This window comes from Motacilla alba, chromosome 2 (assembly GCF_015832195.1).
Source record: "Motacilla alba alba isolate MOTALB_02 chromosome 2, Motacilla_alba_V1.0_pri, whole genome shotgun sequence".
NCBI lineage: Eukaryota > Metazoa > Chordata > Aves > Passeriformes > Motacillidae > Motacilla > Motacilla alba.
In genome coordinates, this window is record NC_052017.1 from 7,900,747 (window position 1) to 7,917,259 (window position 16,513).

Here is a 16,513-nt window from a genome sequence, read left to right on the forward strand (position 1 = left end):
CTGCAACAAGGAGCAATTTAATTCTGGAAAAAGCAGAACTAAATTATGTAAATTAACTAGGAGAATCCTAATTGCCCTGTTGCATGTTGTAGGGGAGGGAACGGTTGGTTAAAGTTAATTGTAGGAACTGTGACAAGTGAGAGTAAAAGTAGCAGATTTTAATCATGGCTTTTTATTGCAAATGCTTTTGGAAATAACTACAACAACTGTTAGGTAAAACAAATGGTGTTAAAAGGTGCTTCTTGTTTCAGTGCCCTTGCTGCCAGTTCCCGCCCAGCCAAGACCTGCTGTGGGACCCCAGAGATTTCCTGTGAGTAGCAGCTGTTTCTTCTTCTCTGATATGGATAAGCATACATTTGCAAGGAAATATTAATATAGCAAATAAAAGCTGTTCTAGTGAAATATAATTTTAAGGATTTGTAAATATTGACAATACACTCTGCAGTTGAAAATGTTTGTTAAAAGCTTAAGGTCAATGGATTTTTGAGAGTAGAATTAATTCTGTTTAACTGTAAAATTGTTGAACCAGTCTCTCCAGTGGGAAAGGCATGAATGCATCTTGTCTTAAGGAATATGGGCTTCATTTTATTACTCGACTCTTTCTGTATAAATAGAATCCTTATTTTATTTGATATAATAAAAGGCTATTTGAAATAATCCCTAAGCTTAAAAAGCAGTAATATGTATTTATTGTAAAATGCAGCAATCATTTTTACCATTACTAAAGGTATTTCAATGTCCTCAGGTTTTTTATAGAAAAAGTAGAACTGGCATTGCATGACCTTGCTTTCTTTTATGTTTCTAATTTTGAAAACAAACCAGACACTTAGCTGCTTCACTAGGCTAATTTCACTTATTTTTTTTAAACTCTATGAATAGAGTATATGCTTCTAGAACTTTTCTCATCATTTCAGTTTTGTTATACTGAATTTCTAGTTGAAATGGTTAGCAGGATACCAAAATAAGCAAAAGACCTAGGTTGCAATATTACCAAAGTATTTTCAACTAAAAACCTGTATATTATACTTCCTAAATGTAAAAGACCTAGGTTGCAATATTACCAAAGTATTTTCAACTAAACACCTGTATATTATACTTCCTAAATGTATAAAACACACAAAAAATGTGTTGGTGTGTGCAGTGCTGAAGGAGAAAAATAGATGTCTGAACATCTGTGTAGTATCTCTGGTATAGAGATCAGATGTGCTGGAAGGAAGCAAATTTCAGAAACCTTCTGTGACTTTTGATTGCCCAGTGCAGACCTGGTTGTTTTTAATGCAGAATATTTTTCATACAGGACTTAGGGCTGAGGAATTGTGATATCTGTATTTTGCAGAGAAACAGTCTTTACATTGCTGCATTTCTTCTGTGAAGTCTTAAAAAATTAAGTTGTAAACCCACAGTTTCATTAAGTAAATTCATGTTACATCTTCAAGAAAATATTTTTGAGCTTTTTTAAAATTGAAAATATTGCGGTTTTCAGAGGAAATAGTTTCTTCAGCAGTCTTTAGTATTATGGGTAGACCTTATTTACATTTTGAAAGTAGTTTTAATTGTTATTTTTTATGAAAACAAGTGTCTTGCATTTGTTTTTCTTTGATACTAAGTTGATTTGCCAGTAAACACAATTTGGGATGGAAAAGAAATTGAGGATAAGGAGTATCTGTAAAGGCATTGTAATTGGCATCTTTGAAGTGTGTTTACATCAGTGTAGAAAAATTGGAAATTAATTTTTATTTAAATTGAGTGTGAAATTAGATTTTAGTTCTGTTCACTTTTGGGGCTGCAAGTTGAGAAGTATTGCAAACCTAACTGATCTATATGCAGCAGTTTTTAAAAGGGAATAAAGTAAACTGAACATTTGTTGGTCGGACTCTTGCTCCTTTAACCTGCAGGAAGAACTTGACTGCTTGCTGTCTTTTTGTCTACATAAGCAGTGCACCAGAAAAGAGTCAGTATAATTAAATTTTCATAAGGAGGAGGGAGGCTGACTTAACTAGGAGGGTCTGGCACTGTCGTTTGGTTGCCCTGACTGTTTTTTCCTACTTCAGCAGTAACGTGCTGCATGACCCTGAGAAAGTTGCTTCATCTTTCCGTGGCTCACTGAGTTATAAAGTGGACGTCCCCTATGAAGTACTTTATAAATTTTGCATGGGTTATCAGTCATATTAGGATTAGGAATTAAGTGTCACTGTGTACATATCTCATGTTTGTTTTATTAAATGTAGTATGTTAGCTCTTGAGCTGAAGACAAATTTACTTTCTGACTAACGTTTTATCTTGCAGAACTACCTTTTTTGCTGTTACATGTCAGATGCCTTTGTGCTATTATAATTCACTTGTTTATGTATAAATGTTGACTTAAAGCAATGCAGCAGTGGTTAGACAATTTTGACAAGCCATTTGAAAAAGATCAAAGACTTACTCCAGACTATGTACAGTTCATTCAGCCTTTTCTTCATTGTATAAAGAATCTCTGGATATGTAATAACTTGAATTTGCTCTTGTTTTTAAGATTGCATAATCAAAGGATAATAGTTAACTGATTTTTCTGATTGCTTTACTTCTAAAAGATAGTGGGGTTAGAATTAAATATTTGCAGTCTGCTTTCCCCTTGAACTCTGAACTGGATGGTTTCTTTTGATTGAATGTGACAGAGGTGAAAACATGAAGAGTAATTAAATTCTTGCAAGAAGAGACCAGAAGTGGGCAATGCCATAACTGAAGGAAAAATTTGTCTCTGAGTTTCTGTCATATCTAGGACAGAAACCTCTCGGTGTAGAGAGCCTGTGTGCTCCAAATATGAGCAGAACCTCAATCAGAACTAATCAATTGCCTGTCCTAAATCTATTGGAAACCAGGTGTTGTTAATTTAGGGCTGATGAAATGACTTTGTAACCATGTAATGGTTAATTCTTACAACCTTCTGCAGAAGGATGTACTTGAAGGGTTGAACAAAGTTGTAATGAGCTGAGTTGTAATAGGAAATAATGTAGTGCTATGTCAGGCTGGTGTTGATCAGGACTGAACCTGCTTAGAGTTCCCTTAATCTGGAATCTCAATTTTAGTATTTCAAGGTAGAGCTCATTGTTCAGGTATTTCTTTCTTAAAACTCAACTCCTGGAATGTTTAGAAAGGGAATACTGGAAAAGATACAAGGGAATGAATCTATATTGTGTACACAGAGTTATTTTAACACTTAGAGTAATCTTGAATCAAGCAATCAGGTTGTCTTACCTGTTACTCTCTAAGCATTTGAGATGATTTGGTGTGAATGGTGTTTGAGAGCTTTGTGCAACTGACAAGGACTGAATAAATGGTGGATCTGAGGTGTGTTACAGCTGAGAAGCATGGTGCACTGTGGGATCTGGGAGTTAAGGATGTGAGTTCTGTTTGTCTGAATTGCACAGTCCTTGTGGCTGTAGTTCATAGTAATCCAGTCTGAAAGCATGGTTTGAATTAACTTGGACCTGTGCAAGTGCTAACTGTATATTTTCTTTAAACAGTTTAAAGAATAGATTAAATAACTGGCAGAGTCCTTCTGAAGGTCTGGCTTTATCATCTGCCTTTGCTTTGAAGTGTTTAAGAGGCCTTTTCCAGAGTTCCTGTCCCAGTGTCACAGTTGGTATCTCACAAATAGCAGTCTACTTTGCGGACTGATCCATTTACAGGAAGGTCACAGAAGATTTTATTCACAGACTGCTCATATGGCTCTTTTGAACTTTTCATGTGTTTTCTGACCAATTTACTAATTCTTGCGGATGTCCCAGTGCAGGGGAAGGAGCTGGGAGGTTTTATATTACAAGAGGGACCACTGTGATTTCTGTCCTTCATCCAGTGTTTGTTATCTTGGCTAATTTCTCTTTCAATTCCTGTGTTCTGTGAAGAAAGATGGGGTAAAACAAGGGAAGAGGTGATTAAATAAAATGGAAGAGGTATTTCAAAACACTTTTTATTATATAAAGGCTGCTGCTGACTGACTATTACAGAGGCCAGAGCATTAGTGACTGTGAAGCTGGAAGTTAAGGGATGAAGAAATCTGGACCATCAGCTTATCTGAATCCACCAGCACATTCCGTGTCTGAAATATTTCAGTGTTTGCCTGAAGAAAAATCTATAGAAGCTTTTGGCTTCAAACATCATTTATTTGACCTATGAACACCGAAGTAATAGTACTATATGAGTCATATGTGCAGTGTTTTATGGACATACAGAGAAGTGTTGTCATGCCCACTTCGGGATGGAATGTGGCAGAGGGAGGGTGTCAGTGTTCTTCAGCCAGAAATTGTGAAGTATCCCTAGCATCCAGGTTTGTGGCTGGAGTGTGGGGCATTTAGAGAGAAGAGGGAGCTGGGGAGACCCTGCCTCCCACTGCTACAGGCAGAAGAGAGGGATTCCTCAGGTCTGAGGCCATTCCCCACGACCTGGATCCTCCTCTGCAGCTGCTGCAGAGAGAGCAGAGCCTGTTCATGAAGCTGTGTGCCTTTGGCCAGGAAAGCTTTCAGGACCTTGGGATGAATTCTCATGTAGCTGTTGTCCTTAAGCTGTCACCCTGGGTGTGGTGTGAGCTGGGCAGGTGCCCAGCCCACAGACTTGGGTCAACTTGAGTTTCAGAGCTGGAGTTGGGAACAGTCTGAAGTGGCACCAAGCACAAGATGAAGTGGCATCCTGTGCTACCTGACTAATTTGTGCCAGGAAGGCCTTGATATTTTTTAATGCACAAAGCTTTTCTCTTTTGATAGGACACCATAGAGCACTGGGTGGATGTCTTTCAGATAACTCTTGGATTCATGTCTGAAGAAGCTGAATTGTAAAACATAAATAATGTTTTATTTAGTATTGTTAAGACTTTATCAGGGTCACTTACCCTCAGGCCCTTGTGAATAGCCAGTGTTGTATGTCTTTTTTATTCCTAGTGGTTTTGACATTATTTGCTTTTGGAACTTAGAACTTTTTTTTAATAGTCTTTATCTCAAAGAATACATTTATTTTCTTTAAACAGCAAAAACCTTAGTAAACTTTTTTCATGTTCTCATTCAACATGCTTCCACTTGATCTCCAGCACATCAGGTGGTGTCTCAAATGGATGCTGTGAAGGGTAGTTGATCAGTTTTGGTTAATTTTTCCATCATTTCTGGAATCAGTAGTTTGATTTCTGAGTTTTCAAGTATTGTTTGTGTTCCAGACACTGTTTTTAAACACTTCTTGATTGATTTCATCTGTGAGGGGTTTTTAAACAAGTGACTAGACATTGCTCAAAGCAGAAGTTGCTGTCCTTCATGGTCAGTTGTTTGAAACATTTCTTTTAAAAAAGCAATATGTTAATGTCATACAAATTAATTATAAAACATACTTTAGAATACAGCCTAATTTTTTTTTCCCAGGTGATCCTTGGACTGACATGGATCACCCCACCATCATTTTAGAAAACATAGGTTGGCTTAATGGTATTACAGTGAGCCTGGGTCTGTGGCTACACCACCTCTTACAGGATGTAGAGGCAGAAATTTGCAGTGCTTTTGAAAACAAAACTCCTTGCAAAAGTGTTTGTTGTGTGTTGTGGGAAATGCAAATAGGGATGAAATTTTTTACCCATTTTTTCAAATTCAATCATGAGTTGTTACAAGTGGGTAAGAGTTTTTTAGCAATTGTTATTAACATGGATTCGTAGAAGGACAAATTAAGAGTCCTGCATCTGACCACAGGCAGTCATTTAAAACTGATATTTAGTAACCTGTACATGTTTGCAGCCGTACGTGTTTAGGAGACAAACTGCTAATGGAAATAAAAAGCCGCTTGTGAAAATGATTCTCTTACTTCCTCACAATTATTTTGCTTTAGCTATGGCTTCACTATAATGAGTAACAGTAAATGAAATTTTCCCTCTATGGCTGTGTAGTAGTGGCAGATCACAGGTAGTGTAGAAAGCATTTTGTTTCCATTTAACAGAACACATGGTATCAGGTGGTGTTGATTGACATTTCTTGGATACTGCTTTACACAGCATTTCATGCAAATCATGTTTGAATGAGACTGCTGCATCAAATTACATTTCTTTCAGATTATAGCCCTTGCAGATGTGAGACAGAGCTTGTTCAGCAGCTAGCAAAAGGCTTTGGTTTTTAACAGGTACAGTTTTCACAACTTGACTGCAAAGCTCTGTAATTACAGCACTTAAGATAGTGAAGGAATGATGGGCACCTTCTCTTATCAGATCTATAAGTAGTAGCAAGCAAATGCAGCATGAGATCGCTCCAGCTGTCAAGCATTGTCAGGCTGCCATAGAGGGAAAGCGGTTTAAAATGCAGGTGACATAATACCCAACATCCTCCATTTGCTAGTGGGCTTCTGATTAATCACGATTACCATACATTATCATACCATCAAATTTAATCATATCAATGAATTCCCATCTGCAGGAGGAGCAGCAGCAGCTAAACATGATGGTAACAGCTATTAAATAAGAGAGAAATAGCTGGTTTCTAAATGCAGTAACCCTTTAACTTGTCATGTTGGCTCCAGAATGCACGTGCTCTGTAGACAGCAAAATGGAGCAGAAAACTTGGGCATTTATATTTTACTGTCATTTACCTTTCTGTAAGGCGATTGCTGTTTAGCACAGCCCAGAAAAAACAGTGTTGTTGATTTTTTTTCCCCCCTGTGTTAATGATGGTAGATTTTCTTCAATCTCAGTTTTAGTACCTGCTAAACACAGAATCGCAGACTGGCTGAGGTTGACAGGGATCTCTGGAGGTCACCTGGTCCATCCCTCTGCTCAAGCAGGGAAACCTGAAGCCAGTTGCCCAGGACCATGTGTGGATGGCTTTTGTATATCTCCAAGGATGGTGAAGTGCTCAGGCACCCTTGCAGTAAAAAAGTTTTTGTTTATCTAGATATATAGGTTGTACTTGGGTTTTTGTATATTTCTGTGAATGAAATGTGAAGCTTAAAAGAAAAAAAGAAAACCTATTGTAAGCAGAGCATAAACTGCTGTCAGTGCAAAGAAGGAAAAGTATTATGCATGTGCTATTTTGTCATTAATTAGGCACTGTTAAAGAGTTACTTTGCAGAAATCAAGACTTATAAAGAAATCCAATTAAAATATACAGTCTGCTGAGTACAATACAGTAAGAGTAATCTAGAGCTTAAACACTGAATAGAGAACTAAAATGTATCTGTTATAATACTGGAGAGTATTAGATGACAGTAGAGTTGAGTTAAGCTATTTCACTGAGATGAGTAAATGTCCTTTTAAATTACTCAGTACATTTGTGTCATCACAATATGAAAAAGGGTAAATCTGTAAACTGGTATCTGTTCACCTTCTGTGCCTTCATTTCTTGCTAATTCTTTAGAATGTGAGAGTGAAAATGCTTAATTTTATTATAAAGCAGTAAGTCACTACTGTTACAATAAAATAAGGTAATTTAGAGAGCTATTACGGGATGACTGTAGGATACCCAAAAATGATGACAATGTTCAGGCCTTCTTACCCAGTGTATGAATAGTACTTGCAGGCATATTGGGAACTCTGAGTATGTAAAGTTCTTGCATCAATGTGTTTGTGAGGTCAGAGATGTGCAGAACATCTCAAAAATGAGATTTCCTAACAGAACTAAAAATCATCAGTCCAGTAATTTGATTACTAAGTAATCAAGTCCTTTTCAATGTCCAGGGTAGCAGTAATTCTCATTTTTGTTTACTATAAAGCTGACTGCTTCTTTTTTGTAGCAACCTGACCATTTCTTGTTAAAGAGAGAAGCATCATCCCCAGGTCCCATTGAGGTTCTGAGATTGTTTTAAAATAAATTATAACTGCAACTTCAAGCTTGGAGTGTAATGTAGAAATCTTGAATTTGATATCCATGATCCAGTTTAGTTGTAGCCTCAAGTTGTTTCTAATTGTTAGTGACTTGCAGGCCACCAAGATACACGTAAACACCATGCTAATATTTCTGTGGAGTACTTTCTGCAAAGTCCAAGGCAAAGATCTTATCTCATTAGTTTTGACAACAGGAGGGGTTCCCAATTTTTTACACATCTATAAAACTGTTAGCTGTCAGCACAAAATGTATGCAGAAGGATTTTACTGTCTTTTACTAAATGGTTATGGGATCCTCATCTTTCAAGGGAGGGTTCATTGTTCTAAATGACATTAATGTCTCTTACACTCTTTCCCCAATTTGTTTGTGTTATACTTAACCCTAAAAGTTAGAGGGCACCAAACAAAAATGATTATGCACTCTTCTACACCCCACTCCTGCAGAGCATTACAAACTTAAGTGAAACTGAATCTTCCAGATGAACTAGTTTAAGAATTTAGTGTTAAAGAACTTCCTTAGGTTTGTGGTTTGAGAGGTTTGGGTTTACTCTGCCCTTCAGTCTGTGCAGGTTGCAACAGCTTGTCTGTCACTGTTTCTCATTATGGCCTGTCTCTGCTGGGAGCACTGTTCTTCATTCATACCAGATAGATGGATGGGAGTGTGGGTTTTTTGCATATCAGCACTTTAAATTAGGAATTTAAATCTAGAGCTGAGATCTTGTTACCAGTACATTTTCTATGTCTGTATTTTATTAAGGACTCTGAAGCAGAAGTTCTCCTGTGGAGAAGTGGTTGCTTATGGGCCCATCTACTCTGGTGCTTCTCTTAGAAACACACTGAAGTTGGGAGTGCTTTTGTCTCCATTTGCAACATGAATCTCCTCCTGCTGGATGTATTGTGGGGATGCCCTGAAACTTGCTGAAAAGGGACACTTTTAATATACAATAGTTCCAATTTTTAGGTTTAGTCTCCTGAACTGTTAGGGATTGTCAGTCTGCTGGGAATACCCATCTCTGCATTGTCTGTGTTAGTTATTTTAGCTATTTGATCATGATTTGGCTTAAATAACAGGGGATTCCATGCCTTTCTCTCCTTGCTTGTACTGGTTTACCATGTTGGCTGAATTCTACTTTGAGACACTAAACACTTAAATAGGACATTGGTGATTTTTCTTACGGATGACCTGGACTTCTGCCTAAGCTGTCCAACACTCTTTCTTATCTCTTGGAGTTGTGTAGTGTCAGAGAGGAGCTTATCCAAGTTGTGTGGTACATTTTAATATTAAAAATTACTTCCTGCTCAGTTGAAAATACCAACCTATTCTCTGTGACTGTCTGCCTGTAGTGCCAGGATCAGTGCAGTCCACAGCTTTGAACCAGTGCTTGGCTATCTCTATATGTTTTCCCCATAGAAAACATATTCCAGAAACTTTGAAGACTCATATATGGGTAGCATAAAACTGTTGTCTGGACTTTTATGGGCACTCTGAACTTTTTTGTCCATGATTGGCATGAATTCAAGGTGTGTCTTTTATATTAGGTGATCTTTTCCTCAATCTTTTGAGAAAACCATGGTGCTTGTTAGGTTTTATTTCACCTTGGTAGACTTAGATGATTGTCACAGACATCAGAAGAATGATACTGAATCATTGAAACTGTTTTTAAAAAGTATTAAAATTAATTTTATGATAAAAAATTTCCATGAGTCATTCCTTTCTGTACACTGTGCAAACTAAAAGAAGATACTGTGAAATTTGAAGACCCATATTTCATGGAAGATACAGATACATATTTCTGCTTGGAAATTTTTGAACCGTATCCAAGATATATGAGCAGGGTTTCCTACACAAGGGGATGAAAAGTCAGTTTCTTTCACAGAAGGTAGGCAGTTTAGGAAAGCTTTTGAAAAAGTCTAGGGGCTGCTGAAATAAGAGGATTAACATCTTGTGACAGATGGCTATAGTTTTAATTGTCATAGGTTATAGTGGTCATTATTCTTTGCATTTAAACCATATAAGAAGAATTAACTGTGTGGCCCTGCTTAACTGTCAATGGGGTTCTCCTAGTTCTTTGCATTTTAAGTGAGATTAATAAATGAAAACATGTTGTACAGGCAGGGTGTATTTTATTGAAAGATTCATGATGTTTCAATGACATTGTTAAGGTATTTAATTAGTCTCATGAAGAAAGTGGAGTGACCCTTTTAGAGAAGCTGATAAATCATATAATAGCTGTTAGATCCTCTTTATTCCTTGCTTTATAAGATTAACTTTGTGCTAAGCAATTTATGCTAAGTTTTCCCTTTTATTGGTAACCAAAGTTATCTGTGCTTCATGAATAGATTATTGGAGATAACATCATGTAATTAACAAGAGATGCAGAAAAGTAAAAGTACAATTTGTGTAAGAATTGTATGAGAGAAAATGTTAATTTCTTAACTAGGAAGGATATTTAAAGGGATAAAAGGAAGGCAAAATAGTGCAGTTCTTTGAAAGGATTAAAGTAACCTTATCTCGTGTTCTTTCAGAAGGTGGGATTGATGAGTGTGTGAAAGTCATGTTCAATGAGCTATTCACAACTCTAATGAATTGTAGACACAAGTTTGCATTGCTTTTTTTTTTTCCAAAAGTGATTGATAAGGTGTAGGTTATGCCTTAGCTATACTGAATAATTGAAATTAGTAAAAGGGGAAATTGTACAACATGTAGTTATTCAGAATAGTATAAAAATGTCAGTCTGAAGTGCAGTAAATTAGAGTGTGTGTGGGAGGAAGAGTGGGTACATTTTTTGGTGAGAGTAAACATCACCAAATCAAAGATTTAAGACAAAATACCTGTCAGTAGCACTTCACTGTGGTGTTATCTTCTCTTTTGAAGTATTTCTGAAATGTCTGTGATGGTGTTCTCAAGAAATTTATACAGAATCCTATTTCCAGTGTAATTTCTTTCTAGACCTTAGGTCTTGTATTCTTAAGCACCACCTTTTTTTCTTCCTGAATTTTCCAAATAAAATTGTTCAAGGGTAAATTAAATTGTGGAGTTCAGAGCTTTCCTTAAAAACAGGAAAAGATACAGTTGTCTGCTGGGTCATTCTTAGGAAGATTTGGTAGCTGTCATGGTAACCATTTCTGCATGAATGTGAACCAGCCTTGTGGGATCTCACTGGGAAGGCACATAAATTTTTGTCCTTTCCCTCAGTGTTAGAGTTGGCCCCAATGTTGGACTGGGATGTAGAACCTTGGAGCCGTGGCTGGTCGTGTGAATTTGCAATTTTTTAAGTGTGAACCTGTTTGCTTAAAAATAGGTGTTCTGAACACTGAGTAAGGAAGTTTCCTGAGAGATTTAATAATGGTGAAGTAATAGTTAAAATGTTTTTTGCAGGGACTCCTAGCTGATGTGTGTACTGAATACTTGGGTGTAATTTGAAACTGTCCAGATAGCAAAACCATGAAAAATGGGAGTAACTACTGTGCATATAAAGATTTATTATGCATCTATGTTACAGTATGCTTATTTTATCAAAAATAGACCATTATGAAACCTGGCTTTTGCACCTGCTCTTCATTAATTTTTGAAGTTAAATAGCTCTGAGTGGTCTTTTCCACCAAATACCAGAGGGCACTTGGGGGTTATTAGCAACAAATACTTGCTGAATGTAGAGTTTAACATTAATGGTAAAATAATCCACTACTAAAATTGTAGTTTAACTACTGTTAAACACACACAAAAAAACAAAACAAAACAAACAAAAAAAAACCCCAAAAAAACAAGCCCACCCTCAAAAGCTTGAAGTGATGGGGAACTGTTAGATTACTTTGTACTAATTTTAGAACAATTAGAATTTGACATAAGTAAAAGTTGAAGTGGTAGTACTGTTGTATTTCTATTGAATTGGAAAAAAAAGTAATGCCATTTGAGAATAATAGACAAAGACCTCATAATTAGAAAAACACCCATCATAGTTAATGTATTTTCTTTTTTAAAAAGAGTAATCTGTGTCTAGAAGTAGTTGAATGTTAGAGTTTTCACATGGAGTGTGTGATATGAATCAATTGCACAATGAATTCCTATTGGAATTGTCCTGGGAACTTTGTCAGAAGAAAAATCTCAGCAATGTAAGATATGAAAATACAAGCATCCCCCTCCCTGTTTATACTGTTATTTAGGACTGAAGTTTTTATCTTTAGGGATATAGAAGCAAAGCTGGTTTAGGAAAGAAGTGGAGGTCAGTGTATCATGACTATTAAGAAGGGAAAGAATCAATCTAATTTCTTCTTTTGAAGCAAACATTAGTAATTCGTTTTTCAGCAAATAACAAATGTCTTTGCAATTAATTTTGCATGATTGGCCTTTGGTTGTCTGCCAAGAAATGTGATCAGTCATAATTTAGTAGTTTTTCAAAATGTAAAACACAAAGTTAAAATCTGCTCAGCAACCAAATAAGTAGATATTTGTTAGGGAATCTGGAATCTTAAAAAGTGGAAAAACCCCTGAGTTCTTCACTGCTAGGGACAGAAAAAAAGAGAGGCCAATAGGAAGAGTTCCAAACTTCAGGTATTTCCTTGGACTGTTTAAAGAGTTATTTTGACCCAAACTTGTGTTGTGGCATGTACTTACATGACATATACTGCTAAATAGAGGAAAAAAATGCTTAATGTATCTTGGTGAGCATTTGTTGAGATTTTTTTGACACCAGCTTTTGGATAACAGTTGGATACCTGTTCTTTGTGTTAAATCAATGCAGATATTTAGAGGATACTAAATGTTTTGCGTCTTAAGATGGGTGGACACTTTTGGTACTGAAGATCACGGGGAACTTGAAATCAGCATTGCTACTATTTTTAATAGTAAAATGTCTTGCTGGTTATTGGTTCATATTCTTTTTTTTTTTAATTGGTTAATTTTTTTTTCTTTTTTGGAAATGAACTACAATATTTTTTTTAAAAGTGTGAGCTTTCTTAGACTTAAAATGACCTTGTTGACCTAAAGCTTATTTCATAAAGGCTTGTTTCTTTATGATGGGAAATATAAAGCTGCTGTCAGGGTGTGTAGTACTAACAGACTTCGGTGGCCTAAACCAAGGTGTTGTGCTAGTTGCATTTTGAATCCTTTTGGTTGAAATTTTCCAAGTATGCTTGCATTCTAAAACTGAAATGGTGGAAAAATACTTTTATGCCCAAGTGAGTTACTTAGAAATGTTTTACTATTGCTCGTTTTCCAAGGAAGAAAATTGAGTTTGGCTGCACTGAGGATGTTTCAGTACATAAGGGCTGTGTGAAATTCAACAGGACTTCCCATGCATTTGCAATTCAGGGCTGCCTTAGGAGGAGACAAATCTGGGCATAATAATGAGGGTACAGGTTGGCAGGAGAGGGAAGGCTGGTAAAAGAATTGTTTATATAAAATAAACATACTGGATTTTTTTCAACCTGTGCCTGCTGCTTCCCTGGCAGGAAAAAGAGGGGAGATGGCCTGGTGTAAGTGTACAGACAAGGAAATTAGGGGCTGAGTGGGCTGAGTAGGAGCTCTTGACCAGCTGCCACAGCCCAAGACCACCAGCTTGGAGTCTGGAAGCTGGGATCTGGATCCATGCTGGGATTAGGAACCAGTGGCCAGAGTGAAAGACATGATGGGGATGAGAGAATGTATCTAAGGAGCGAGCAGGACCAGGAGAGCAAAAAGGCACATTGGGCAAGGACTTAATATTGAGGAAGATACTTGAGACCAAGTTACAAATGTGGTTGAGAAGCAGAGATGGCTGCTTAGTTTGTAGCCTAAGCCTGCTGCCTTTCAGCCTAGCACTTGAACTGAAGTCTGGGAGTGAGAGGAGAGAGTATAAGGATCTGTTACCTCAACCAGGGCAGAACACATCGAGTTGGGGAGAAGCAGGTAGAGGAGACCGTGATCACTGCACTGCCATTTGTTTCTTGGAACCAAGCCCAGACAGATCATTGCTGCTGCCAGTTCTTCAGCTCGGGTGGCAGATATGTGACACTTAAGATTTATTAGCCCAGGTTTCAGTAAGTTTCCACGTAATTTGTTTTTTGCTGGCTATTTTACAAATGACTAAGATATGTGTAGGCATATGTCTTGGGAAAACTATGAGGAATTTGAGAGCTTCTGAGTCAAGCTCTCTGAAAATGGGGAGAAAAGGTTGCAAACACCATGCTCTGTCCTGAGGTGCAAGATGAGCGTGTGACTATGTGCTGTAAATCAGATGCAAGGTTAAAACCATCTTGTGTGCAAGTGCCCTGTTGAACCGGGTTCTCCCATGCTCCTGTTGCAATGACCTTATGCATTATCCACTGGTAAACTAATAACTAAACAGCTAAAAATGAGTGGGTCTGCTGGGTGCCTCCCTCAAGGATGTGCAGCATGTGGAAGGGCTGTGTATTCCCTGGGATTGCTGTAAGAGCAATACTTGGAGAAATAGGCTTTTGTCACCAAAGCTTCTGAGATGAGGGAATGCATCCAGCCTTATTTTGAAAGTAGCTCTGGCAGCTCCTGTGTGCAGTGGTGCTGGAGGTGTGGTTTGGGAGCAAAGGGTCAGGATCCTCAAGGTTTGTGTTCAGTTGATCCTTTGGCAGGCAGCCAGTGCTGTCCTGCTCAACATGAGGGAAGGGCAAGGCAGTTCAGCATCCTTGTTCAGCTAAACCTGAAAAGGTTTTTATGGAACAAATACATGTCATTTTTTCCATCCCGAACAGCTCCATCTTGCTCCAACTGCTGTTGTTTGCAGACAGCCTGTGAAATTCAAAGGCAGTAGTCAGTTCCAAGGTGGCAGGAATATTGTGTGTTGTGACTGTTCACTTGCAGAAGTGTAGAGCTCCTCCTACAAACAGTGTGTGTGTGTTATGAGGACTGTCATGCTTGAGTGTAATATAATGTCTTTTCACTAAATGAAATACCCACAGGAGACTGGCTGACTGGAAGCACTGGCAAGGGGATATAGACCCTATAATCTCTAGAAATGATAATGTATTTACAGTTGATGGCTGTATAATGACATAAGTAGTCACAGTCTTGGTCCCAAATAAGAGGTTTTAGTATCTCGCATATCCCCATTCAGGTGCTTCAGGAAGGCCACAGATTTAATAATGGATCTGATCCTTGGTGCTTCTCATCTGCTTATTTGGGCCTTGCCAATCCCAGTTGTATTGTGCTGGTAGAAGGCTGTAAAGCATCTCTGTCTTGTGCTGCTTTGATAGTGAGTATGCTCCAGGGCCATTGTTGCTGTGTGAGAAATTCTTCTCCTAAAATTCTGGTCTTTGTGCAGTACTAATATGATAGGGTGAGACTGTGCATACCCTTGGTGAGGGCAACTCAAGAGTTAAAGATAAGCTACTGCAGCTCAGTTGTTTGGTCCTTTCTGATGACAATACTTCAGTCTAGCAGGGAGCTTTTGGTCTGGAATCTTGTTTTGAAAAGCTTGTCTTCAGCAATGCAAGTTTGAAGTGTCAAGGCAAGCATCACATGTAGACAGAACAGATCCCACCACTGATTTCAGAATCTTTATAGAAAGCAGGGATGTTCACAGATTATTTTCATTACTTGATTTACTCACATAATAAGGAAATGGTTGAGAATATAATTTATGTGTAGCAAAGCTTACTCTGTATATCAGAGGTTATTTTGTCAACTTTTGATATAAAAGCAAAGAAAAATCTAGTGTGAATTACTCAAATGTGTCTTATGCAGAGTTCTGGTTTTGTATTAACATATTGCTTCCTGCAATATGCAAAGGCATTAAAAAAAAAGAAAAAAATCCAATGCCTTACTGGAAGAAAGAAAATTTTGTACTCTTTCTTAAAATGCTTCAGATGCTAAACTCTGAATAGCCAGAAATGTTACTCTCCTCTTAATTCTTTTAGAAAGATGATTTCTTTAATTTTCTGGATGTCATAAATTGTCCTTCCCACCCCCCCCTTTTTTTTTTTAAGTAAAGCTGCTCCCCTCTGTAGCTTACATTGTGCTAAATGGATGATGAAGAATAGTATGGTTTATGAAGATAAATGTCAGGAATGTCTTCTAAAGTAGACATTCAGATTTTTTTGGATTAATGGGAAAGAAGGTCAATAATTGCATGGATTTCAATAAGCTTGAGAAGAAATGGCATTCCTGTGGTGCTAGTGATTATTAAAACATTGTGAATTCATTTCAAGATACTGTCCTTGGGTTTAATATCTCTTCCATTGTGAAGGAATGACTCAGTAAGGGCTGTCAATTTGTGCAGGTGATAGGAGATAATTCATACAGCAATTGTATTTTTGAGAGAAAAAAGTTACAGCAGACAATACATAAATTTCTGGATGGTAGCCTTAATTTTAATTCTGCCTTATTAAATAGGGCCCTCCAGACTTCCAGCAGCATACACCTGGACCAGTTCCTACCAACTTCTCCCAAGCCCCAAGGCTGCCAATCCAGGACCAGTGGAGAGGGCCACCCCCACCACCTCCACCACTCCCTCCTCCACCTCCTCAGGACAGAGATCCTTTCTTCTTAGCAGGTGAGCATTTTCAATCCCATTAACACCCACCTATTGTAAAGGGACTGCATTGTGACTGCATATCCCACACATGAAGTGTTCAGAGGAACCTGAAGGCTGGAAGATCCCATTTGATGCAGTCAGGCTGGACCATGCCAGAAATTCTGGTTGTCTAGAATATTTTTACTTCTTTTGATGTGAATTTTTA

At 37.6% G+C, this 16,513-nt stretch overlaps 1 protein-coding gene across 5 annotated transcripts in view; it reads left to right on the forward strand.

Moving 5' to 3' along the window:
* The window catches only part of RBM33 (RNA binding motif protein 33), a 97,528-nt gene that overhangs the window by 40,278 nt on the left and 40,737 nt on the right, over positions 1–16,513 (forward strand). For all 5 annotated transcript variants that reach the window (XM_038160279.1, XM_038160288.1, XM_038160306.1 and 2 more), the window contains exons 10-11: positions 252–310; positions 16,167–16,326. In XM_038160279.1, coding sequence (XP_038016207.1) covers positions 252–310; positions 16,167–16,326 — 219 coding nt within the window. The remainder of the gene's footprint in view (positions 1–251; positions 311–16,166; positions 16,327–16,513) is intronic.